The 24,483-nt window shown below is 45.0% G+C and overlaps 1 protein-coding gene across 2 annotated transcripts in view; it reads left to right on the top strand.

The window, feature by feature from the left end:
• LPL (lipoprotein lipase) overlaps positions 1-24,483 on the top strand; it is a 98,120-nt gene that overhangs the window by 48,813 nt on the left and 24,824 nt on the right. For both annotated transcript variants that reach the window (XM_029601767.1, XM_029601773.1), the window contains exons 3-7: positions 2,865-3,044; positions 12,259-12,370; positions 16,185-16,418; positions 20,157-20,399; positions 21,959-22,079. In XM_029601767.1, coding sequence (XP_029457627.1) covers positions 2,865-3,044; positions 12,259-12,370; positions 16,185-16,418; positions 20,157-20,399; positions 21,959-22,079 — 890 coding nt within the window. The remainder of the gene's footprint in view (positions 1-2,864; positions 3,045-12,258; positions 12,371-16,184; positions 16,419-20,156; positions 20,400-21,958; positions 22,080-24,483) is intronic.

Raw genomic sequence — 24,483 nt, 5'->3', positions numbered from 1 at the left:
CTCAGCACCTCACAGCAAAGCGACAGCAGCCATGGCTCTTACACACACACGAGCTCCTCTGAGAACACGCATGCCTCTTCCTAGTTACACATGCTCCCCTGGAGCGAGGTTATTTATGGGCAGCATGCAGGGTATGCATAGCTGGACCCTGCTTAGTGGGGCATGCCCAGCACTTCCTCAGCTTCCCCCTTTGAGTCCTCCCAGCCTCTGTCTTACCCCAGGACAGGTGAGATGGGGAGAGTGTTGGAAGCAGCAGCAGTGGAGGAGCTCTGGCAGCTACATGCAGCAGCAGCAAAAGTAACTGAGCTGGCTGTCTGCATCATACCTGATTTCTCCCTTCTCCTGCCCTTGTATAAAGAGGGAGCTGATCCATTCCAATGGATTCATATGTGCCTTCGCCTCCTCTCTCCCTTGGTTTTAAAAATTTGGAAGAGAGACTGGTGGGGTTTTCAGTCCTTCTGTAGCTCTTCTTTTAGCTAGGAGTCCTCTCCATGTTCACTCTGCCTGCTATGTAGGTGTGCCACACAACATTTTTGTTAATTTAGATCCGCTTTGGGCTTGAAAAGGTTTGGAAACAGTATACGACAGAACACACAGGGGTTTTAGATATGAAAACAATTGTAAATATCCCTTCTTTTACTCTGCAACTTGTGTCTTATATGAGTAACCCCACTACTCAGTTATCTAAATGGACAAGAATCTCCCACTCTTACTCCTGAATTTAGAGCAATTATAGTTAGGCAGAGGTTCTGGTAGAAATAGCTAGGCAGATTTTCCTGATATCTCTCTCCCTTCCTCATTATTTTTAAAATGGGAATCAGAATACTGTTATTTCCAAGGCTGTAATAGAAAGTGTAGCAATATAGGTTCTGCTTTTCAAAGGCATTCACATGCATAAGACGCGGTTTTATGCATAAAGTTTGCTTTTGAAAATTTCCTGAAGGAAGTTGTGCAGGTAAATGTTTGTGCAGAAGCAGTTCCATGCATATTTCTATATGCACTAGAAAGAGGCATTCCAGGGGCAGGGTTACCCTTTACGCATGTAAATCTTTACATACATATTTGTAGCTGCTAATGAGCAGGTGTAAATATGCATGCGTATGCAATGCAGCGCTGGGCATCGCGCTTACTGACTGATTCTCAAAGCAGATAGATGCGCACAAGTCTGCTTTGAGAATTCGGGCTAAAGCCAACGTGTACTTTGTATACAAAAACTTTAGCCCTCTGCGGACTGCTGAAAATTATCCTCATAGAGTCTACTACCATAATGTACTTGTAATCTTAAATTGTGTTTGTCATTCATTACATGCTTAGCATTTTGCTTTTGACTCAGATTGTAAACCTGATGAGTTTGCAAGTCAGAGGTGTATTGGGCTTCTAGGGCCTGGTGTAATATTTGCATTGCTGCCTTTTCATAGGAAGGGTTTGAGTCCTGGGAGTTATTGCTGTTATGATATCTTTTTTATCTTTTTTATGGTTTAAGTTACTTCACAAAGTGTCAGACAGTGGAAGGAGTTTGTGTTGCTGTTACTGAGAGGCTACCAAAATACTATACAATGGGATGTCCTAGATCTACTCTGTACCAGTTGTCAGGGGCAATTTCTGTGGATGTGAAATGTGTTGCAGAACGGGAAGTGTAGGGTTTATATTGAGAGTCCTGTATAGACTTCAGACTTCACTGCCTTACAGAAGAATCGGTTGAATGATGCTATTAATTTTGAAGATATTTTTACTGGGCAGTTGAAATTGACTGGGGATTTCTTTATTACCCTTAGGACTTTTCTTCTAATAGCCAATTTAGAGGCAGGAGGCCATGCTGTGGGGGTTGGTGTGATGTATGGAAATGTCATTTTGGCCTGCCCCCTTTTTGTCCCCCTCCCCCGCCCCCCCCCAAAATATTTCTGTTTAGAAAATCTACTGCTTTTGAAGGACTTGGACTAATAAATAGGATAAACATGCCAGAAATTAGAATATTTAGTGAAGCATAAGCTTTATGGAATCAGCGTTTTAAATGAAAAATGTATTTCTTCAGGTTTGAAACTTCACATATGCCTGTGAGGTGATACACACATGTAATAGTTATAAGCACGTTCCTCTTCTTTATTGAGAATCTTTTCAGAAGCAATATGGCTTATGGTTTATTGAAATTTATATACTGCAACATCATACATTTCGTAGCAGTTTATAGTTAAAGTATGCATAATCAAACAAAACACAAAACTGAACAATCAAGATACAAATAAAAATTAACTTCCATTGAATTAAAGGCAGAATTGTTTTTCATACTGCTGCATCTTTTAAGTCCATACGTCAAAGAGGATTTTTATCTTATCACATTTCTGATTGTATTGTACCAGGAAATGGTAATTGGATTTTAGAATCATATGAATCACAATTTCTTCTTCTCTCCTTAGATTCTTATACTTTTCACCTTAACCTGTATCTTGTGCAACTTTGCTACAATATCATGAGAGGGAGTGCAATGGGGGTGAAGGCACAGCAAAGACTCCAGAAACATAATACGTTTTTTTTTCTTTGCAATGATTCCCTGTACTCTCCCCACCCCACCCTGCACACACACATTTTATTTCTCTTCCTGATTCAGAAAACCCAAAAGTTACATAAATGAGGTGCATATCCCCAGATCTCCCTGAATCCTAACAGAAAGGTAATCTTTGATCAGTAGCAGGTGTTGCTGCTAGCAATGCTTGCATCTCCTTTCCATTTGCCCCAACTTCCTGCATCTGAGGAACTGCAACTGGCTCTTTGAACTGAACTTGAATTTGTGTCATGGCAGCATGAACTATTGCATCATCAAGCTGGTCCTGAGTCATATAATGTACTTGTGCTATTATAAATTTCAGGTGAGTGGAATGTATGAAAGCTGGGTTCCTAAGTTGGTGGATGCCCTATATAAGAGAGAACCAGACTCAAATGTTGTTGTAGTAGACTGGTTATTACGAGCCCAGCAGCACTATCCAGTTTCTGCAGGATACACTCAACTCGTGGGAAAGGATGTTGCGAGTTTTATTGATTGGATGGAGGTAAGCAGTATTGAGAAGGATTTCTGTGATTCAAATTGCTCAAACCATTAGATTTGCTTTACCATTAAAATTGAACCAGATTAATTTTAGCTTGGTTCAGGTTTGTTGGGAAATTTGGATTTTCCGAGATTCATTGCGAAAATCTGGGGGAAATTCAGCATGCATCTGAAAAATCTGAAATGGATCTGCAAAAACCTGAAGCTAATCCACCAATCTGAAAAATAGGAAGTTCCCTGTACATACCTGGATCAGTCCAGACCATGGTTGAGCCTCCTGTTCAGCAGATGGAGACAGACCAAAACTGAAAGGGTATCCTATATCAGGACAGAGCCTACCCTGCAGCCCTCCAGTATTTGTCTGTCTCCAGCAGATGCGACAGCTCACCCTGCTGTTCCCTGATCTTTACTAATTAGCCCTTTCCCTGCGGGTTATATTCCTCCTCTCTTTATCAGGATCAAGCAAGTACTCTTATTTTGTCTCAGTTAAAAAAAAAAAAAAAAAAAAAATTGTCTCTGATTTTTTTTGTCACAGGAGACAGCGCTGTCTCCTCGCTCTTGCAGGGCCTAGGGGGGCTTGCCCCTTGCGTTACGTAGCCTAGGCCCCTTTCCCGTGATCCTACTGAGGGGTGAAACTGGTGGTCCAGTCACTCCCCCCCTAACTGGCTGCCTTTGCTCCAGGACGTCTCTTTCCCCAGCAGTGCCTTCAAGGATGTGCCATTCCCCTGTGTGAAGTAAAAAAAAAAAAAAAAAAGAGTCTACTTTTAAATTCTGGGCACATTATTTCTATTAGTCGGCAGCCGAGGATTTTTTGGTGAGGAGCGAGCAGGGTTAGATCCACTGTACCTGCTCCTCCCAGCAGCACAGCCCAGCTGATTTCTCCCTACTCACGGCTTCTCTTCACAGAGTATTCCGCGTTCTTACTGCTGCCTCGATTGTGGAGAGCCCTCGTTGCGCCTTTTGCGTGAGGGACTTTGCTCTGGATGTCTGCTGGGTGGGGAAGGCCCCTCCCTGGCAGCGACTAAGACTCAAACCCGGGGTCGATCCTCCCACTGCATGGCCAGGCCGTTCCCGGGTCGGCAAACCGCGGGAACAGTGGCCATCTTGGGAGTCTCAGCAGCCCCCGATTCGGGGCTGCAGGAGGGAGAGGAGTCAATTTTGTTGGGTCCCCCCCCACCCGATTTAAGCCCTGTGCAGCCCCAGGATGTGGTCCCTGACCCCCCCCCCCCCCTCCCCTCCGGCAAGTCCAGGCCACATTTTTTCTCTGAGTTTGTGCTTTTAATGCACAAATCTTATTTGGCCAGCTTGCAGGAGGAGGAGGACCCTCCCTCAGGTCCTCTCCCTGCCAAGATTCCGCGGATGCCCCTCCACTTGCCCCCGTGGCTCCGGATCCACAGGGGTCCGTCAGGGTATGGGTGGTGCTGGGGGCCCCTCTCCCCAGACCCACCAGCTTCTCTGGTGGCTCCGGTCCAGGATCCAGATGCGGATTTGGCAGAGACGCCCCCCCCCTCTAGAAGGGGGGGGGGCGGCTCTCTTTTGAAGCTCTGTTAATGTTCCATGTAATTGTCTTCATTTACTGAAGCACTGTTTCTGTTTCAATGTAAACCAAACTGATTTGTAACCCCTTACAAGAATTTCGGTATATAAAACTGTTAAATAAATAAGGGGATGACCCCCGGGTGCTATGTTTATTTCAGAGGGAAGAACTGGAGCCCCTCATTCCCTTTTTTCTTCAGGAGTTAGGGATCGAGGGGCCCCCGGTGGATACTCTTACTGCCACGCTGCCTGCGCATATGGACCCGGTCCTGGCGGGACCTAGGGTTCCCGCCTGCGCTTTTCCCTTCCATCCTAGGCACAAGTTGCTGCTCCTCCGGGAATGGGAAGCTCCCGAAGCAGGGCTTCGCATAGGGAGAGCCATGGACAAGCTCTATCCTCTCCCTGAGGACTGCCTAGACATGCTGAAAATTCCCAAGGTGGATTCTTCAGTCTCCGCTGTTACCAAGCACTCACACAAGTGGTGGGAGCCACGGCCCTGAAGGATATGCCGAATCGCAAGCTTGAATTCCATCTCAAACGTATCTTTGAAGTTCTGGCCCTGGGAGTTCGGGTGACGATCTGCAGCAGTCTCATGCAGTGGGCAAGCCTTAGGTGGGTCCAACAATTACTCGGCACCCATGACCTCCCGTCTGCAGAGGCGGAGCAAGGCGAATGGTTGGAAGGCGCCATAGCGTATGGGGCAGATGCTCTGTACGACCTCCTCCACGTCCAGGCAAAGGCGATGGTTTCGGCGGTCTCAGCCAGACGACTCCTCTGGTTACGCACTTGGTCGGCGGATCCGTCTTCCAAGTCTCGGTTGGGCACTCTGCCTTTTAAGGGTAAGTTGCTCTTCGGCGAGGACCTTGAGCAGCTTATTAATTCCTTGGGTGAGAACAAGGTTCATAAGCTGCCTGAAACAGTCAAGCGCTTTTGTTCCTTCTTGTTCCGCTTCAGGGGCCAGCATAGATATAATGTTCGGACACGAGGTGCCTCTACTAGAGGTTATCCCTCCAGATCACAATCTTGGTCTCAGTCCTTTCGAGGCCGCTGGTCCTTCCGAGATGGGGCTCCTCAGCGCTCCACGCCCAAGCCTACCTCCCAATGAGATTCAGCTGGCCCATTCCTCCGTTCCCAACCTTAGTGGTCGTCTCTCCCTGTTTTATGAGGAATGAGCCAAAATTACGTCAGACCAGTGGGTCCTCGAGATTATAAGAAACGGTTACGCTTTAGAATTTGCTCGAGATCTGCCGGATCTGCTCGTAGTTTCTCCTTGCGGACGTCTGAAGCGGCTGCTGTGGATCAAACTCTCACTAGGCTCCAGGGACTGGGGGCCATTGTCCCAGTCCCGGCAGACAAACTTGGCACCGGCCAGTATTCCATCTACTTCATAGTGCCGAAAAAGGACAATTCCTTCTGTCCAATTTTGGACCTCAAAAGAGTCAACCGGGCCCTCAAGGTGCCACATTTTCGGATGGAGTGTTACGCTCTCCTCCTCCAGAGGGGAGGAGTTAGCAATCTGTTATCGCTCACACCACCAGAAGGGCGGAGCTAGCAATCTGTTCTGCTGTTCTCCTGAAAGGGGGAGGAGTTAGTGATCTGACATGACCTGCTCCTCCAGAGGGGAGGAGTTAGCTATATGTAGATCTGTTAGTGAACTGCTGTTAGATGCTCCTGTAAGGAAGGAGGTAGCAATCTGTTATGGATCAACTCTCTCAGGGAAGAGGAGTTGGCAATCTTGTTTAATGATACGCTACTGAGGAGAGGAGCTAACAATAGGTATATTGTACTTTGCTACTGAGATAGCAATCTATCATGCCTCTGCTACGGAGTAGCAATCTGTTATATATAGGCTGCTGGCAAGTCCCATAGAAAGAGAGGTTAGCTATCTATATAATACTTCCGTAAGCGGTGGTAGTGGTCTGTAGTGGTTGGCTCCCACAGAGTGGCAATAGTGTAAGGAATGACCACTTGGAGGAAATGGTGAATCCCTGGGCTGATGGCAGATGACAGCCAACCAGGAGGAGATCCTGAGAGGAACCACAGGCTAGGCTAGAATATGAAATAACACAAATAGTTCTTTATTAGACTGGAAGCTGGACCACCAGTGGTGGCAGTAGTGAGTCGATGTGTTTGGTAAGGCTGAAGTCCTCCTGATACTGGAATATAATCTCTGGGTTGCTGAGCTGTAGAGAGAGACTAGAAGTAGTGAGTAGACAGGTAAGATGGTACACTCACAATAGTAGATGTCTGCAATGGTCTCTAGGCCACAGAGAGTCTTCAGTACATTCAGGAACAGGAGCCGTAGGCAAGCACTGCTTCCAAACAGTCTGTAATAAGAACTCACAATAGCTGTATGTGAAATGGCTTCTAGAGTAGAAGAGAGTCTGTAAAGTATTCTAGGAACATGGACCCTCGTGGAGCGAGTATCGGTTCCTATCTGTAATCTTGCCAGTGTAACTCTTGATCACCGTACCTACGATAACGTCTTGGACGGAAGAGAGTCTTCAGAGCTATAGGAATGTAGGCCCTCATGGAGCGAGTACCGATTCCTATGTACAATAGAACTCACTGTGTTCACGTCCGCGATCGCTTCCAGGCAATAAGGAGTCTTCAGGAACATAGTCCCTCGAGGAGTGAGTACCGGATCCCATCTTGGCAATCTGAAATCAAGAAGAGAGAGTGGAGCCCCCATGGAGCGGGTACTCCTGGTAAGTTTGAAAAGGTCGAGCAGTGGAGAAGGATTCCCCTGGCTGACTCGGATCTTGTTGCAAGTAGCGTGGACTGCCGAAGCAAGTCCTGTTGGAGTTCCTTGCTAACTCGTTAGAGGTTAGCAAACAAAGACCTTTTAAAGAGGAAATGGATGACATCACCACGGGGGGAAGCCCCTGAGGTTCGCGCCCTTGCTGGTACAAAGTTTGGAGTGTGTGAGCGCGTGCGCCCTTACATCATCAGGAACATGGCGGATCCATAGCGTTAAGCCAGCCCAGGGACACCGGGACCAAGAGGCAGGGAGAAGCCGCAGCTGCATCTGTCCGTCAGAGCCGAAGGGAGTCGCTTTCAAGGTAGAGAGGGTGGAGCGAGGGACGAGAAGAGGCACGAACGCAACATGGAGACCCTGAGGGAGGTCATAGGAGCTGTTCACTCTGGCGAATATCTGGCCTCTCTCGACTTGACGGAGGCTTACTTACACATCCCGATTCATCACGAGCATCAGAGGTACGTACCTTCGCTTCCACATCCTGGACCAGCATTTTCAGTTCTGGGTGCTGCCATTTGGCCTAGCCACTGCGCCGTGCACTTTCACCAAAGTTATGGTGGTGGTGGCGGCCGCCCTCTGACGAAAATGAGTCCTGGTCCATCCTTACCTGGACGACTGGCTCATGTGGGCCAAGTTGGAGATTCTCTGTCGACAGGCAGTCGACTGGGTCCTTGCTCTCCTTACCTCTCTCGGGTGGATAGTCAATTTCCTCAAAAGCAACTTACAGCCATCCCAGGTGTTGGAATTTCTGGGGGCACACTTCGATACTTGGGTCGGCAAGGTGTTCCTTCCACACGCTCGGACACTCAAGCTTATGGATCAAGTGTGCAACCTTCTCTCGCTCCTGATTCCTACGGCATGGGACTACCTCCTGCTCCTGGGGACCATGGCTTCCACCATCGACCTGGTTCCCTGGTCTTTTGCGCATATGTGACCATTACAGAGAGCTTTGCTGTCCTGCTGGCAGCCGGTGTTGTAACAGTTTCAGATGATTCTCCCGCTTTTGGACTCTACCGTTGCCGACATACAGTGGTGGCTATCGCTACCGCACCTTTTGAGGGGGATGTCCCTTCAGACTCCACAGTGGATTATAGTCATGACGAATGCCAGTCTTTCGGCTGGGGAGCGGTCTACCAGTCACAGACCACGCATGGATACTGGTCACCAGTCCAATCCCACTGGCACATCCATCGCCTGGAGGCCCTGGCGGTCCGTCTGGCTCTCCACGTTTTTCTCTCTCTACTCCGTGGCAAGGCGGTAAGAGTTCTTTCCGACAACTCCACCACAATAGCTTATATCAATCGACAAGGAGGCACCCGGTGTCGCCTGGTTGTCCTGGAAGCCAGCCGGCTCCTTGCCTGTGCGGAGCGTCACCTGGAGTGCCTCGCAGCCTCCCACATAGTGGGCAAGGAGAATGTACAAGCCAATTTCCTGAGTTGCCAGCATCTCGATCCGGGCGAGTGGGAGCTCTCAGATGGAGTGATGGATCTGATCATCAACAGGTAGGGTACCCCTCACCTAGACCTCATGGCAACCTTGAGCAATGCCAAAGCCAAGTTGCCAACAGATTCTTCAGCCACTGGAGGGAGCATGGTTCGGAGGGAGTGGATGCTCTGGCTCACCCCTGGACCCACGATGTCCTCCTGTACGTGTTTCCTCCCTGGCCTCTCGTGGGCAAAGTTCTCCGAAAAATAGAACTTCACAAAGGGCCGGTCATCCTGGTGGCTCCCGAATGGCCACGCAGACCGTGGTTCGCGGATCTGGTAAACCTGGTGATGGATGGGCCCCTTTGTCTCGGCCATCTCCCGCGCCTGCTACGGCAGGGTCCTGTATTTTTCGACCAGGCAGATTGCTTTTATCTAGCGGCCTGGATTTTGAACGGAGAAGACTGAGACAGAAAGGATATAAGGAGGAAGTTATCTCCACCCTCCTTCGGGCTCATAAGCCATCTACTTCTTTGGCTTATGTACGCATTTGGAAAGTTTTTGAGAATGTATGTGCTGAATCGGGTGTTTCGGCGTGCTCAGCCCCGGTCTCAGTGGTTCTTTCCTTCCTTCAGAAGGGCCTCTCCAAGGGTCTTTCCTTTAGCTCATTGCGCATCCAAGTGACGGCTCTCGGCTCTCTTTTAGGTCGAGTGGAAGGTCATGCTGTGGCATCTCACCCGGATGTTGTTCGGTTCCTGAGGGGTGCCAAGCATTTGAGGCCACCCGTCCAGTCTACCTGTCCGTCCTGGAGCCTTAATTTAGTCCTTCGAACCCTCTGTGTGGCTCCATTCAAACCTCTTCATCGGGCTACTCTTAAGAATCTTACGCTTAAGAGTTTTTCTGGTGTCTATTTGTTCTGCTCGATGGGTATCAGAGATCCAAGTGTTGTCCTGTCGGGAGCCCTTCCTGCGGTTTTCTGATTCGGGGGTTTCTCTCAAAACTGTTCCTTCCTTTTTGCCGAAGGTTCTTCTTTTCATGTCAACCAGTCAGTGGAGCTTTCCGCATTCTCTCCATAGGATATCGCGAGTCCAGTTGGGGGCGATCTTCGCTGGCTTGATGTGAAACGCGTGTTACTGCGCTACCTCCAGTTCACCAATGAGTTTCAGGTCTCCGATCATCTTTTTGTTCTCTGGAGTGGTCCAAATAGGGTCAAACAGGCTTCTAAGGCTACTATTGCTCGGTGGTTAAAGGACGCGATTTCGTCGGCCTATATCTGCCAAGGCCGGGCAGTTCCTGAGGGTTTAAAAGCTCATTCTTTGCGTTCTCAGGCTACTTCGTGGGCGGAGAGTCAATCGGTCTCTCTGCAGGAAATATGCAGGGCCGCTACATGGAAATCCCTGCATACCTTTGCTCGCCATTACCGTCTTGATGGGCAAGCACCGGTTTTTGTTTTTTTCGGTCGGCAGGTGCTTCGAGTGGGACTGTCTCGGTCCCACCCATTTAGGGAGGCTTTGGTACATCCCATGGTCTGGACTGATCCAGGTACGTACAGGGAAATGAAAATTAGTTCTTACCTATTAATTTTCGTTCCTGTAGTACCACGGATCAGTCCAGACACCCTTCCCTGTTTTTTCCTTTTTCTGCCATCCACTCGAAGCTCTTTCTGCAGGTCTCTGGATGAAAGTTACCTATCATTATCTTAAGGACACTGGAATCAACTGTGTTTGATGACCAAGGATATGCAAGAGCGTTCTTCTACAGAGTCCATTTAATGTTTGTAATTGCTTAGTTTGTTACTCACTTGAGTGTTTTGGTTACTTGCTTGATCTTTTTCTTGGTTATCTTTGTTCTTATCTGCTTTGACAATGGTTATACTGAAGGGCTGCAGGGTAGGCTCTGTCCTGATATAGGATACCCTTTCAGTTTTGGTCTGTCTCCATCTGCTGGACAGGAGGCTCAACTGTCTGGACTGATCCATGGTACTACAGGAACTAATTTTCCTATACAGCAAGCCACATTAGGCTGTTTATTGTCCTTAAACAGCATATATCCTACAATATATGCTGTTTATTGCACAATATACACGATAATTTGCATGACCCTGTCCAGACTCACTCCCCTATTACAGTGAACTGCTTTGCATGTGATTTGCATGCATGAATTTTGAAAATCCATGCAAAGCAGCTCATTAGGCAATTTGATGTTAACAACTTATCATGGCAAACCTGAAATATTGTCAGCTGTGATAAGTTAATAACACCTCTTGAGGAATTAGTAATCTAACACAGGAGTCTCAGGACTCTAATGAGGTTCTAAGACACCCACGTTAAATTTAAAGGAACATACAAAAAGAAAATTATAATGCCAAAAAAGTAAAAGTTGAGCGGGGTCAAAGCTGAGCCCTTGCTCTCCTCAGGGCCATCACTTGAGGTGGCCATGACATGCCAGATGTAAAAAAAAAAAAAAGTAAAAAGAAGTCATGCAATGACAGCCCTGTCCAAACTTCTAGCCCTATCTAAATAAAATAAAGTATGTACCCCTACCCCCTTTCCTTATAAGTTCTTCTTCCTCCCTAAGTGTCAAAAACATCATTGGTGTCAAGTACAAACCTACTTCCCACCCCCCGAATCCCCCTCTCACACCCTCAAGCCTCAAAAGTTTGAAACTGATCCTGTGATGGGGCCTGGGGCACCCGTAGCCCCGGGCTTCATGGACACCATTTTTCAAAGTGCTGACCTGACCTTGCTGCAGACACATGACAGGCAAGGACCAGGGATTGGATCTAGGCCCTTTACCACTATGTACATTTGTTTGCTTAATCGGTCTATAAAAATCTTTACTTTGATACCTTTTAGATGTGGAAGACGGAAGCTTCATATGAGAAGATAAGCTGCTTTGCTTAACTCGGAGGGGTGGGAGGGGAAGGGGCAGAAAAGACATTCTATTTGTTAATATTACTCATGTTAATGTATGCTGTAAGTTTAAGATTATGCTCTTTGTTTACTTTCATGTATGCAATGCTGAACATAAAATGCATCAATAAAAGTTAAATATAAATAAATAAATAAATAAGTACATGTGGTAGGGGTAAGGTCAGGTCAGCGGCATTTTGAAAAATAGTGCTGACCAATCCTGAGGCTAGGGGGTGCCCCTGGCCCCATCGCGGGATCTCTTTTAAAGTTTGGAGGTTTGGAGGTATGGTAGTAAAAATAGCATTTTATGTTGTCTTTTGCAGATTTCATAGCCCTGCGCCCCAACCACTAAATTACACTGCAGTTACGTCTGCGGTACATTATGAAACACAAAACTGTTGAACATATACTTAAACATATTAGACTCATATCAGCCACCATCATATTAGCACTCTGGAACACATTGTAATATGTTCTAAAATTTAGAGCGCTAAAAGAATCCAATGACTATACTGACTATATTTTAAAGCTAACAATAGTGTAGTCAATAATTTGTAGAGAGCTGAAGAAAATGCTTTCTTTTCACAGGAAGAACTGAATTATCCTGTTGACAACATGCATCTGTTGGGATACAGTCTTGGTGCTCATGCTGCTGGTATTGCTGGAAGTCTGACAAAGAAAAAGATTAACAGAATTACTGGTAAGAACTTTGTATTATCCTTGTGTACAGTAAAGATAGCTTGCATTCTGTTCTCCAGCCTCTTCATTTCTGTAGTGCTGGTGATCATGCTTTATTGCTACACCGTCTGCTATGTGACTGCTACATAGAAGGCTCTCAGCTTTATTGCATACTACTCATAGATAGGATGTACAGGGTGGTCCTCAATGAACTTTATTTACCTACAGGCCGATACAGTACAGTGCGCTCCGATGGAGCGCATTATACTGTATCGGCCTGTTAGCCTGCTTTTGGACGCGCATTTTCCCTTACCCCTTATTCAGTAAGGGGAGGAAAACGCGCGTCCAACCCGCAGCACCTAATAGCGCCCTCAACATGCAAATGCATGTTGATGGCCCTATTAGGTATGCACGTGGGATACAGAAAGTAAAATGTGCAGCCAAGCCGCACATTTTACTTTCAGAAATTAGCGCCGACCCAAAGGTCGGCACTAATTTCTTCTGGCGCCGGGAAAGTGCACAGAAAAGCAGTAAAAACTGCTTTTCTGTGCACCCTCCGATCTGCTTTTCTGTGCACCCTCCGACCTAACTCCTTTAGCCTTTCCTCATAGGGCAGCCGTTCCATGCCCCTTATCATTTTGGTCGCCCTTCTCTGCACTTTCACCAGTGCAGCTATATCCTTCTTGAGATGTGGTGACCAGAATTGCACACAGTATTCATGATGCGATCTCATTATGAAGCGATATAGAGGCATTATGACATCCTCCATTTTATTTTCCATTCCTTTCCTAATAATTCCTAACATTCTGTTTGCTTTTTTGATCACCACAGCACATTGGGATTTCAATGTATTATCCACTACGATGCTTAGATCTCCTTCCTGGGTGGTAGCTCCTAAGATAGAACCTAACATTGTATAACTACAGCAAGGGTTATTTTTCCCTATATGCATCACTTTGCACTTGTCTATGTTAAATTTCATTTGCCATTTGGAAGCCCAATCTTCCAGTCTCACAAGTTCTTCCTGCAATTCATCACAATCCGCTTGAGATTTAACTACTCTGCATAATTTTGTGTCATCTGGAAATCTGATCACCTCACGCGTTGTACCCCATTCCAAATAATTTATAAATATATTAAAAAGCACCGGTCCAAGTGTAGATCCCTGAGGCACTCCACTGTTTACCTTTTTCCACTGTGAAAGCTGACCATTTAATCCTACTCTCTGTTTCCTGTCTTTTAACCAACTTGCAATCCACAAAAGGACATTGCCTTCTATTCCATTACTTTTTAGTTTTCTTAGAAGCCTCTCATACGGGACTTTGTCGAACACCTTCTGAAAATCGAAATACACCACATCTACCAGTTCACCTTTGTCCACATGTTTATTCACCCCTTCAAAAAAATGTGGGCAATTTGTGAAGCAAGACTTCCCTTGGGTAAATCCATATTGGCTGAGTCCCATCAAACCAAGTCTATCTAAATGTTTTGTGATTTTATTCTTTATAACAGTTTCCACAATTTTTCCCAGTCTATAGTTTCCCGTATCATCCCTGGATCCCTTTTCAAATATAGGGGTTACACTGGCCATCTTCCAATCTTCAGGTATACTGGATAATTGTAATGATAGGTTACAAATTAATTGAAATAGTTCTGAAATTTCATATTTTAGTTCTTTCAGAACCGTGGGGTGTATACCATCCGGTCCATTTGATTTCCTTTTCAGTTTGTCAATCTGGCCTACAATGATTTAGTTCAGTTGATCTGATCATCACCCATGAAAACCTTCTCCAGAATAGGTCTCTCTCCACTGTGCTATTATTCCAACATAAAATTTACTGAAGTAGTTTCTTAATGTGAACTGGATTGCACTTGGTACAAAACTCTTTCGTAAAATCCTTTTGTCAACTCAAAAGTAGTAAATTGTGAAATTGAGATCCCTTGATTTATCCCCAAAATCCCTTCTTTATCCTTGGATGGAATATGAATTTTTTTCTGGTTACTCTGGATTGGGTAATATTTCCTTTAAGGACTCCCCATGAAATATCTGAGATCCAATGCTTGCTCTTGAAATCTCCAGTTTTCTCCATTCCTTCTCTCATGTACCTTATAGGCAACTCCTTAACTGTTTGCTATTTGTGAGGACCAGAATAGTTGCTCAGTTCATCCTCAGCCAGTGCTTTGGATCTTTACTTTACAAACTTTACAAACTTAAGGAATTCCACATCTTTGGCAGGACCAAAGATGTGGAATTCTTTACCTGTTGAAATTTGGACAGAGGAGAACATCAATAGCTTCAGGAAGCAGATAAAAACCTGGTTATTCGAGCAGGCTTTTACTCTAAATAATTGACCCCTCCTACCACAGCTGTTTAGCTGATGAGATAGAATAAGGGGAACTAGGGGAGGAAGGGTTAAGAGGGAGGGGGTTAGATGGGATAGAAGATGAGAAGAAGGATAGAATTGAGGAGGAAGGAGAAGAAATGGTTGGATTTTACTTATTATTGTATTTATTTATTTATTGTATTGGTTTAGTCTTAATTTAATGTTTTGGGTGATGTAATATGTATAATGATATGTTTAGCATATATGTGTTTTGAATGCTGCTACTGCAAATTCAATCAATGTAAACTGCCTTGAATTAATTTGAAAGCCGGTATAGAAAGCTGAATAAATAAATACATAAATAAAAAGCTCCTCTATAAAATGCAAACTAAAAACTCCACACAAATACAAGGGAGTCACTTGTTTATATACAAGGAGGAATAAACTGTTGCAGCAGCCTCCAGTGGGGGTGCTGAAGCAAAGATGGTACATTCCTCCATTCTATTATACTTAAGGTTACCAACTGGCTCCAGATTTTCAGGACCCATTGATCCAGTCCTGCTTTTACCCCATTGTATACAGGGATTTGCAGTTTTGCTTTTCTAAGGACTGCAGTAGGGAAGTCAGAACTACAAACCCCTGCATGCAATGGGGTAAAAACAGGACTGGATCAACCTGTCCTGGAAATCTGGAGCCAGTTGGCAACCCTAATTATACTGCTGGATCAAGCAATTGGACCTTACTCCTTAGTAGGAATCCCAGTGGGATCCTATGTAAAGAAGTTGCCAAGTCTCCCAACTCAAGCATATTCAGTCTGCAATAATAATCACAGATTTTTTCCAATTTCCTGTATATGAATTTTTGAATGAATGAGGTGACTGTCATAGAGCTTCAGAACTTGAATTAATTTGCATGTAATTTGGGATTAATTCTATGGAAAGAAAGAATAGAAAAGTGTGAGCATACTGTAGTTTGATATCTTATTTTAGATATCATCCACTCTGATGCTTGAAATCTATGTATAAGTAACAGTTTGTGCTACTATATACATTATAGTGCTACTTATAACATTTATGGTTTAATATGTATTTAAATAATCTCTACCTGGAAAGCTAGCCTGCCTAGAGACAATTCAAATTTAGCTAAGCATTATTAGGTTTTATGTGGATATATGCATACAGAGCTGAAGTATTATTCAAACCTGATATTGAAAAATGCTTTTTTTCTTGGATTGGCCCCATGGATTAGCCTGCAGCAATTCATATTGCAGAGCAGGAAACTTGTTTGTGTTTCTTGTCCAATGGGCAGTCTTGAGTTAGGAACACTCCAGGCACAATATGCTTAAGTCTAGGGAAGGAGGAAAGGTGGCTGCCATTACAATGGTGACTCCTACAGGCCATAGAGCTCTCCTCGTAGGACTGCCATCTGGGGAGTGAAGGATATATATATATATGTCAGAAGGGGAAAAAGGTGGATTAAAAAACATTTTCAAAATATTTCTTTTCCTTTAAGGGCTGGATCCAGCAGGACCTAATTTTGAATATGCAGATGCTACTATTCGTCTTTCCCCTGATGATGCAGATTTTGTTGATGTGCTGCACACTTACACCAGGGGGTCTCCAGACCGCAGTATTGGAATACAGAAGCCTGTAGGACACATAGACATCTATCCCAATGGAGGGAACTTTCAACCTGGCTGTAATCTGGGGGAAGCTCTCCTCTTGATTGCGGAAAAGGGTCTGGCAGGTAAGGACTATTTAAGCACTTGAAGGAAAAAAGCACATGGAATGCCTAAAAATCTAATATAAAATGTTACTGTGCTCTACAGGTACCAGCTAATTTTAAGGTAGCCAGGTATGTCCTGGTTAATTTAGCTGGATAGGTGTATCCAGCTAACTGAGGCCTGGATTCACTATTCTTGCAGAGTATAGTGAATCGCGCAGTACCAGGGGGCAGGGAAGCGGGGGGTGGGCCTGCAAAAACCGGCAGCCATCGCACCACTGTGGTGTGCTGGCTGCTGGCTTTCGCACCGAATAACTACACCATAAAAGGTGTAGTTATTCGGCGTGAAACTGGCAGCGATAAGGGTCCTTACCTTTCACCGCCAGCATACGAAAGCTATTGAAAATGACCCCCTTAACTAGCTGCTCAGAGGCTGAATATCGATCCCCAGGTCTCCAATATATGTGCATGTATTATGCAATATTATATATAGGCAGAACTATACATGATTGTTTTATGAATACAAAAACAAAAAGCTGTTTAAAATTTGCACATTATACACTCATTATTTTCCTATTATTTTGGTTAAAATAATATGAGGAAAAAAAATCTTAAAAGAAAGCCCTACTCTCAGTACACTGTGCAAGAAGGTACTCCCTTTGGGACTGATTTTCAAAAGCATTTTTACTTAAATCTAGGCTTTACATGTGTAAATGCACTTTACCTGTGTAAGTGGGCTTTTGGAAATTGCTAAAATATATACCACTGAATTGTCAATAGATTTTATCTACATTAACATAGGTAGATAGCTTTTGAAAATTGATATGACAGTATGTTACATTTAGAGGTCGATATTCAAAAGCCATTTAGATGGATACATTTTCAGTTATCTATATTTAAAGCTGTATGCGGCTAAATTCTAGCCGCATAACTCGGGGGCAGTCTGGGGGTAGGCGAGAGGCATTTCGGGGTGGGCCAGAGTTAGTAACATAACCTATGCAGCTAAGTCTGGTTGCACCATAGGGCTGTCCTAAAGTTGGCCCGATATACTTATCTGGCTAACTTTCACATTTTTTTACATTTATTCAAATTTCTTAATCGCTTAACACTACGATAAGTCTAAGTGATATACTTTATGATAGCTGGGGATATTCAGTGATACGGCTGCTCCACTGAATGTCCCCGTTAAGTTAGCTGGACAGCTATAGCTAGGTAATTAACTAGCTGCTCAGTGACTGAATATCAGACCCTTAGTTTTTTAGTTTTATCATTTATGCCAAAGGCACTTAGCAATTTACAAGTATACATTCATCATATAAAATTCAATAGATGCAAAACAGATACAGATCAATTGCCCACAAAATGAATCAGGGGCATCCCGAATAAAACAAATCTTATTTGTTTGTTTCATTTTAAACTAATGATTCAGGCGTAGGTATAGGCCTGAAGCCGGGGCCTCGCCTAGGGAATAGGACGAGGCCCAAAGCAGGGGTCATGGCCTAGGCCTGAGCACAATGCTGGCGTCTCGGCGGAGGCATGGGCTGACCACGGGGAGACCACAGAGACCCCAAAAAATTAAACTCACATCAGTTGAGTATCCGACAAAGGCCAGGACCTTGGCCTGGACCCAGGTCTGATATTGAGAGCCGACCCGAAGTCTGGGTCCTGACACTGGCCTAGGCTGGGGCCTGGCCCAGGCCCAATGCCACCATCTGACATGGAGGCCGGATCCTGATGCTGGGGCCTTGGCCGGAACCCAGGCCTGACACCATGTCCTAGAAAACAGGTTCCAACAATGGGGCCTCAGCCTAAGCTGGGGCCCGGACCCAGGCTTGACACTGAGACACAACCCAGAGGTCAGATCTCAGTGCCGGGGCCTCGGCCTAGGCCGGAGCCTGGACCCAAGCCCGATGCTGCTCCCAGCCCAGAGGCCAGGTTCCGATGCTGATGCCTAGGCCCGAACCCAGGCCCAATATTGAACCCTCCCCCAGAAGGCTTGGTCCCGGGCCTGGGCCCTTGGTTGGGACCCAGGCCCAATGTCACTAATCAGCCTGGAGCCCGAACTAGGTCAAACATCCCAACTTGACTCATAGGCCAGGTCCTGATGCCAGGCCCAACATCATGACCCACCTCAGAGGCTGGGTCAATCACTGTGCCTCAGCATTGACTGGAGCCCGGACCCAGGCTGATGCCACAACTTGGACCGGAGCCAGGTTCCAATGCCAGCACCTCAGTCTAGGCCAGAGCCTGGACCAAGGCCCAATGCTGTGGCTTGACCCAGAGGCCAGGTCCTGCCACAGGGGCCTAAGCCTGGACACAGGCCTGACTCCGGGTCCTTGGCCACAAAGCTGGGTTAAGATGCTGCAACCTAGGCCTGGACCCATGCATGACACTGGGGTCTCACCTAGGAGGCCAGGCCCTGATGTCTGGGTCTTGACCCAGGGTCAGGCCCAGACGGAGGAGTCATGCTGGAGTTAATTAACTCCAGCGTGATCCCAATGGATGGCATCATTTGGCTTGCAAGTGCTGAAGAATGAAGAGGTTGAAGAAGAGGTTCCGATGCCTGGGCCTGGGACCAGGCCTAGGCCCCAACATCAGGACCTGGCCTCTGTGTTGGGTTGAGGCATTGGGCCTGGGGCCCTGGCATTTTCACCCAGTTTCCAAATCAGTTTGCGGCATCAGGCCTAGGTCTGGGTTTAGGCACCAGCATCAGAACATGGCCTCAGAGTCTAGTCATAGCATTGGGCCTGGGTCTGGGCCAAGGACCCGGCCTCCAGACCAGGTTGCAGCATCGAGCCTGGGTCTGGGCCCTGGCGTTGGGACTTGGCCTCTGACTCGGGTTGCAGTGTCAGGTCTGGGTCTGGTTCTGAGCTGCAGTGTTGGGACTCAGCCACTGAGTTGAGTAGCGGTGTTGGGTCTGGGTCCAGGCCGAGGCTCTGACATCTGGTCCTGGTCTACAGGCCAGATCTTGGCGTCGGCCTGGGTCTGGGCCCCAGCCTAGGTCGAGGCCCAGGCATCAGGCGGGACTTGGCCACCGAGTGAGGCTGAAGCCTCAGCATTGAGTAAGCCGAGGTTGCGGCAACCTATTGCGCCCTTGGCCTAAGCAAGGCCGAAGCTTCAGCTGGGCTTGGCTAAAGCCAGCGGATCCCCACTGGATTGAGTAAGTGTGGGCCAGGGAGGATCCCGGCCCTGCCATTTTTTTGGTGAGGTGTGCAGAAGGGCCCAGGAGGTTTTGTTTAATTTTTTTTTGGCTGTTTTTTTTTTTTTTTTAATTGTTTGATTTGTTTTTTATCACGAATGAAAACAAATCAAACAATCCACGAACTGAAATTTGTGGAAAAAAACCCCTGCAAAAAATGAACTGAAAATGAAAACAAATTTTTTTTCTCCTGCACATCACTAATTGCGAACATGAATTCAGTTTAGAACATCAGCTTTCTTGACTGTTTATCAAATTCTCTTGTCTTTGGACAGCATTAGTTACGTGCACTTAACACGGGTAAAACTTGTTGATGATTCAATAGCAGTTATTTATAGTACTGTGTATTCTATTGAATCATCAACAGATTTTACCCGAATTAAGTGTATTTAATGCGGGTAAATGGGCTTTTGAAAATTGCTACAATAGTACATTACATTTACATGATTTTTGTTCCCCTCTAAAAATAGGTGGGGGAGGTGGGAGGAATCAGCAGAGACAGTTGGATACCTCCTGTTTTTCTTATTGTGAGAGTCTTATAACATTATTTTTTTCTTTTGAAGATGTGGACCAGCTAGTGAAGTGTTCTCATGAACGCTCCATTCACCTCTTCATTGACTCCCTGCTTTATGATGAGAAGCAGAGCATGGTCTATCGCTGCACTTCCAAGGAAGCTTTTGAGAAAGGGCTGTGTCTGAGCTGCAGGAAGAATCGCTGTAACACTTTGGGTTACAAAGTCAACAAAGTGAGAGGCAAGAGGAGCACCAGAATGTTCCTGAAGACACGAGCAAAAATGCCCTACAAAGGTAAGTGTTATAAATCTGCTGCTCGGAGTTAGCAATCTGTTATCGAGCTCCTCCTGTAGAGGGAGGAGTTAGTAATTTGTATGGATCTCCTCCTGGAGAGGGAAGAGTTAACAATCTGTTATCAATCCCTGCTGCTAGGAGTAGCAATCTATAGAAACTGCTCCCCAGGGGCGGAGTTAGAATCTGTAATAATTCATCCCGCCAAGGGGAGGAGTTGTCAATCTATAATAGGTCCGCCAGGGAGTTAGCAATCTATTATGGATCACCCTGTCAAGGGGAAGAGCTAACAATTGTAATACTCCGTAGCAGGAGTTAATGATCTGTGGTGGATTGGCTTCCTACAGAGTGGCAGTCTGTATAATATTGCTCTAGTAGTGTAAGGAATGAACACTTAAAGTAAATTGGTGAATCCCTGGGCCGATGGCAGATGACAGTGCCCCCAGGAGGATATCCTGAGAGGGACCACCGGCTATGCTGGAGGATGGAGACAAACACAGATAGTTCTTTATTAGACAGGCAGTAGAACCACCAGAGGTGGCAGTAGTGAGTTGATGTGCCCGGCAGGGCTGCTGGAATTGTGGTCTCTGGGTTGATGAGCTGTACAGAGAGACTATAGATAGTGAGTACCCAGGGTATGCTGGATACATAACCAGTAGTAGATGATACACTCACAATTGTAGATATCTGTAATGGTTTCTCTATGCAACAGAGAGTCTTCAGTATATTCAGGAACAGGAGCTGTAGGTGAGTACTAGTTCCTATTAGAGGTGTGAATCGTGTGATCAATCGTCTTAACGACATAGTGAGGGCAAAGGTAGCGCTGGCGCCATTTTGAAGATTGGCAATACGGCCCGCGTGCAGGAGGTCGCTCCCAGACTCCCGCTGGACTTTTGGCAAGTCTTGTGGGGGTCAGGAGGCCCCCCCCAAGCTGGCCAAAAGTCCCTGGGGGTCCAGCGGGGGTCCGGGAGCGATCTCCTGGACGCGTGACGTCGGGAGCTAGGAATCAAAATGGCGCCGGCGCTACCTTTGCCCTGTCACATGATAAGGGCAAAGGGCCACTGGCGCCATTTCTCTTCACAGCAGCCATGGGCAGAGAGCGGGACATTGCGCCGGGACCCTCCCACTGGACCCCAGGTCATTTAAAACATTTTGGGGGGGTTCGGGAGGGTGGGGGTTTGTTTTAAAGGTTCGGGGTGGGTTTTAGGGTTTTTTGGGTGTGCCGGTTTTCCCGCCCTCTCCCGATTTACGATTTTTAACGATTTCAAAGCAAAACAAAACACGACGATCCGATTTCCCTCCCCCCCAGCCAAAATTGATCGTTAAGACGATCGATCACACGATTCACACCTCTACTATCTTTTGTACATGTGGTAGCAAAGAATTTCCTTGTTAGGATGGAATGTCCTGAGGATTCCCAAAAGTATTTACATCTATAGAAGTATAGGTTCAAATATGAAGGGCTAATTTTCCTGATCAAATATTTCATAAAAATGTTTTGGTTGTTTTTATGTTGAAAAAGTAATTTATAAGGTATAATATTCTTCTCCTTTCTTTCATAGTTTTTCATTACCAGGTCAAAGTACATTTGTTTGGGACAAAAAACTGGACAATGTCAAATCAGCCATTCCTAGTCTCTCTTTATGGTACTAAAGATGAAAGCAAGAACATTGCAATTATATTGTGAGTATTATCAGACATTTGTCCTGATATATCTTTTTTTTTTTTTTTAATTCTTTATTTATTGCTTTCAAATTGTTACAATAAACATTAATACATAAGAAAAAATCATATTGACAGACATTGATTGTTAATAAATCATTCAAATTGATAATATTCAGGAATACCTTTTATACATCTAATGTCTGTCTCAAATGATTATTTAAGGTAATATAAGTGGAATCCTTAGATTTAATGAACGGATCAAAGAAAAAAAATATATACATTCATCTTAAGCATTTACATTTTGGACCCATTACTATCCTATTACCAGTCTATTTTCCTTCAAGGAGATCCTTTAATCTCTCTGGATCCATAAAGGAATATTTTTTACCCTCAAGTCTCACAACGCATTTACAAGGGTACTTTAAACTAAAATACCCCCCTTTATCTAGCACCATCTTCCTATATTGTAAAAAGTTCTTTCTGCGGATCTGTGTAGACCGTATAAGGTCTGGGTAGATCCATATTTTTTGGCCATAGAAATTCTCTGCTCTATTACGAAAAAATAATCTCATGATATTTTCTCTATCTGTGGAGAAGGCAAGTTGAACCAAAAGTGTTCTCCTTGATCTTACTTCCAGCTCATCTTGTGACTTCTGAAGCAAATCAGATAAATCAATTGAGTCTCCCCCACCATCTTTCTCATTAGGCTCTTCTGATTTTCCCATCACTAATTCTATCTTTTTATTTCTCAAGTAGAAAGCTTTTACAATTACTGGTAATACTTTTTCAGACATCTTTAATATTTGCATTAAGTAATTTCTAAATAACTCTGATGGATCCATTTTCTTAATTAGTGGGAAATTATTCACTCTCAAATTTAAAGAGGTCCTGATATATCTTAAGCAACTGAGATCTTCATCTGATAAAGAGCCATGCCATTTCTTTTTGTAATCCCTATTTTCTAGATCCACCCTTGAAAAGGGGCACGCTAGTACAAAAACACAAACAGTCCAAAAAAGTAAATTCCTGGGGTCCTTTTGGCCTTATTTGCTTCCCTAGAAACAGATATGGGATTTTCTGTTGCTCCTACAGGCCTTCCCTGTTAGTTGTATTCTCTGCAGCCCCTCAGGATGATTCTCCTTATATTAGGATAGCTGAACTTGGGTTGAGATCATTTGGCTTCTTGTTAGATTCAGATTCCAATTACAAACTTTTGGGTGAAAGGACTAGTGGATGCTCTCTCTGTCTCCTCAGGGAGCAGGAAGGCTAACACTTCTTTTAGAGAGCAGACCAGACTGCAGCTGCCTTTCTCCTTAAATAAATCTGATTTTTCACATTATGCCTAACAAAGCCGGGAGATGCAGGCGTGTCTTGAGCTGGTGCTGGCCGCGTGGATTTTAAGAAGCGTCTGAGTATGCACGTGTCTCCTGTCGGCGCACAAATCAAAATGTTCCAAAAGGGGTGGGGTCTGGGTAAGACCAAGAGATGTACGCGTAAATATTTGCATGCATACGCGCATGCTGGGGGTCCTCATCGTGTAACTTTACTTCTGCTAATGGTGGCTTGTAAGTCAAAAAACAAAAAAGTCAGGGCTAGTTTAAGGTTCGGTTCTAACAGGGGAGAAGGGAGTCTTTAAAACTAGGGGGGTTAGGAAGTCCTATCCTTACAGTGGGCGAACTGGGGACGAACTGGGAAAAGAGTAAGTAGCCTCAGCGTTCACCTCTTATAAAATTCTCTCCACTTACGGGGTAGCTGAGACACTTGCGTGCATTAATATAAAATTGAGCACGCATGTATGCGTGTACAGCCGATTTTATAACATACATGCATATGCACGTATGTTATAAAATGGCTGCATTCAGTGGCGCGAGCTGGCATACACACACACGTGCACCAAAGCACAGGTCTTAAAATTCACCTTTAAGGGAACTTGCAAAATACCTCACTTGTGGAATGGATTATGCAAATAATAAACCTCTCTCTTCTATGCTGCAAAGCATATGAAATCTGCTAGGATAGCCATATCTAGCAAAGTTACACATATTATTTTATTTATTTATGCAGTTTTTATATACCGTTGCACAGAAAGCAAGTTTCTATCTCTATGGTTTACATAATAAAAAAACAGTCATCACATAGTTTCAAAAAGGAAAAAGTACAATAAAACCCAATATAAACTTGATTTGATATTCATAACACTAAAACTTCAGTTATTAAAACAATATCTCCCACTGGTAAAGAACCTGAGTTCCCTTACACTTTACTATCACAACAATGGCAGATAGATCAAAAAGCTGTTTTGTTTTGTCTTCTCAGTTATCCATATTTTCATATCTAATTTTGATTAAATAGAGCAGTACAGAATTGAGGATTTACATCACTATTTAGTGTTGTCATTTACTTGAAATGATATATATATAGG

The sequence above is a fragment of the Rhinatrema bivittatum genome, chromosome 1 (genome assembly GCF_901001135.1).
Source record: "Rhinatrema bivittatum chromosome 1, aRhiBiv1.1, whole genome shotgun sequence".
Taxonomy (NCBI): Eukaryota; Metazoa; Chordata; class Amphibia; order Gymnophiona; family Rhinatrematidae; genus Rhinatrema; species Rhinatrema bivittatum.
This window is presented reverse-complemented; position numbering and strand designations above follow the sequence as displayed.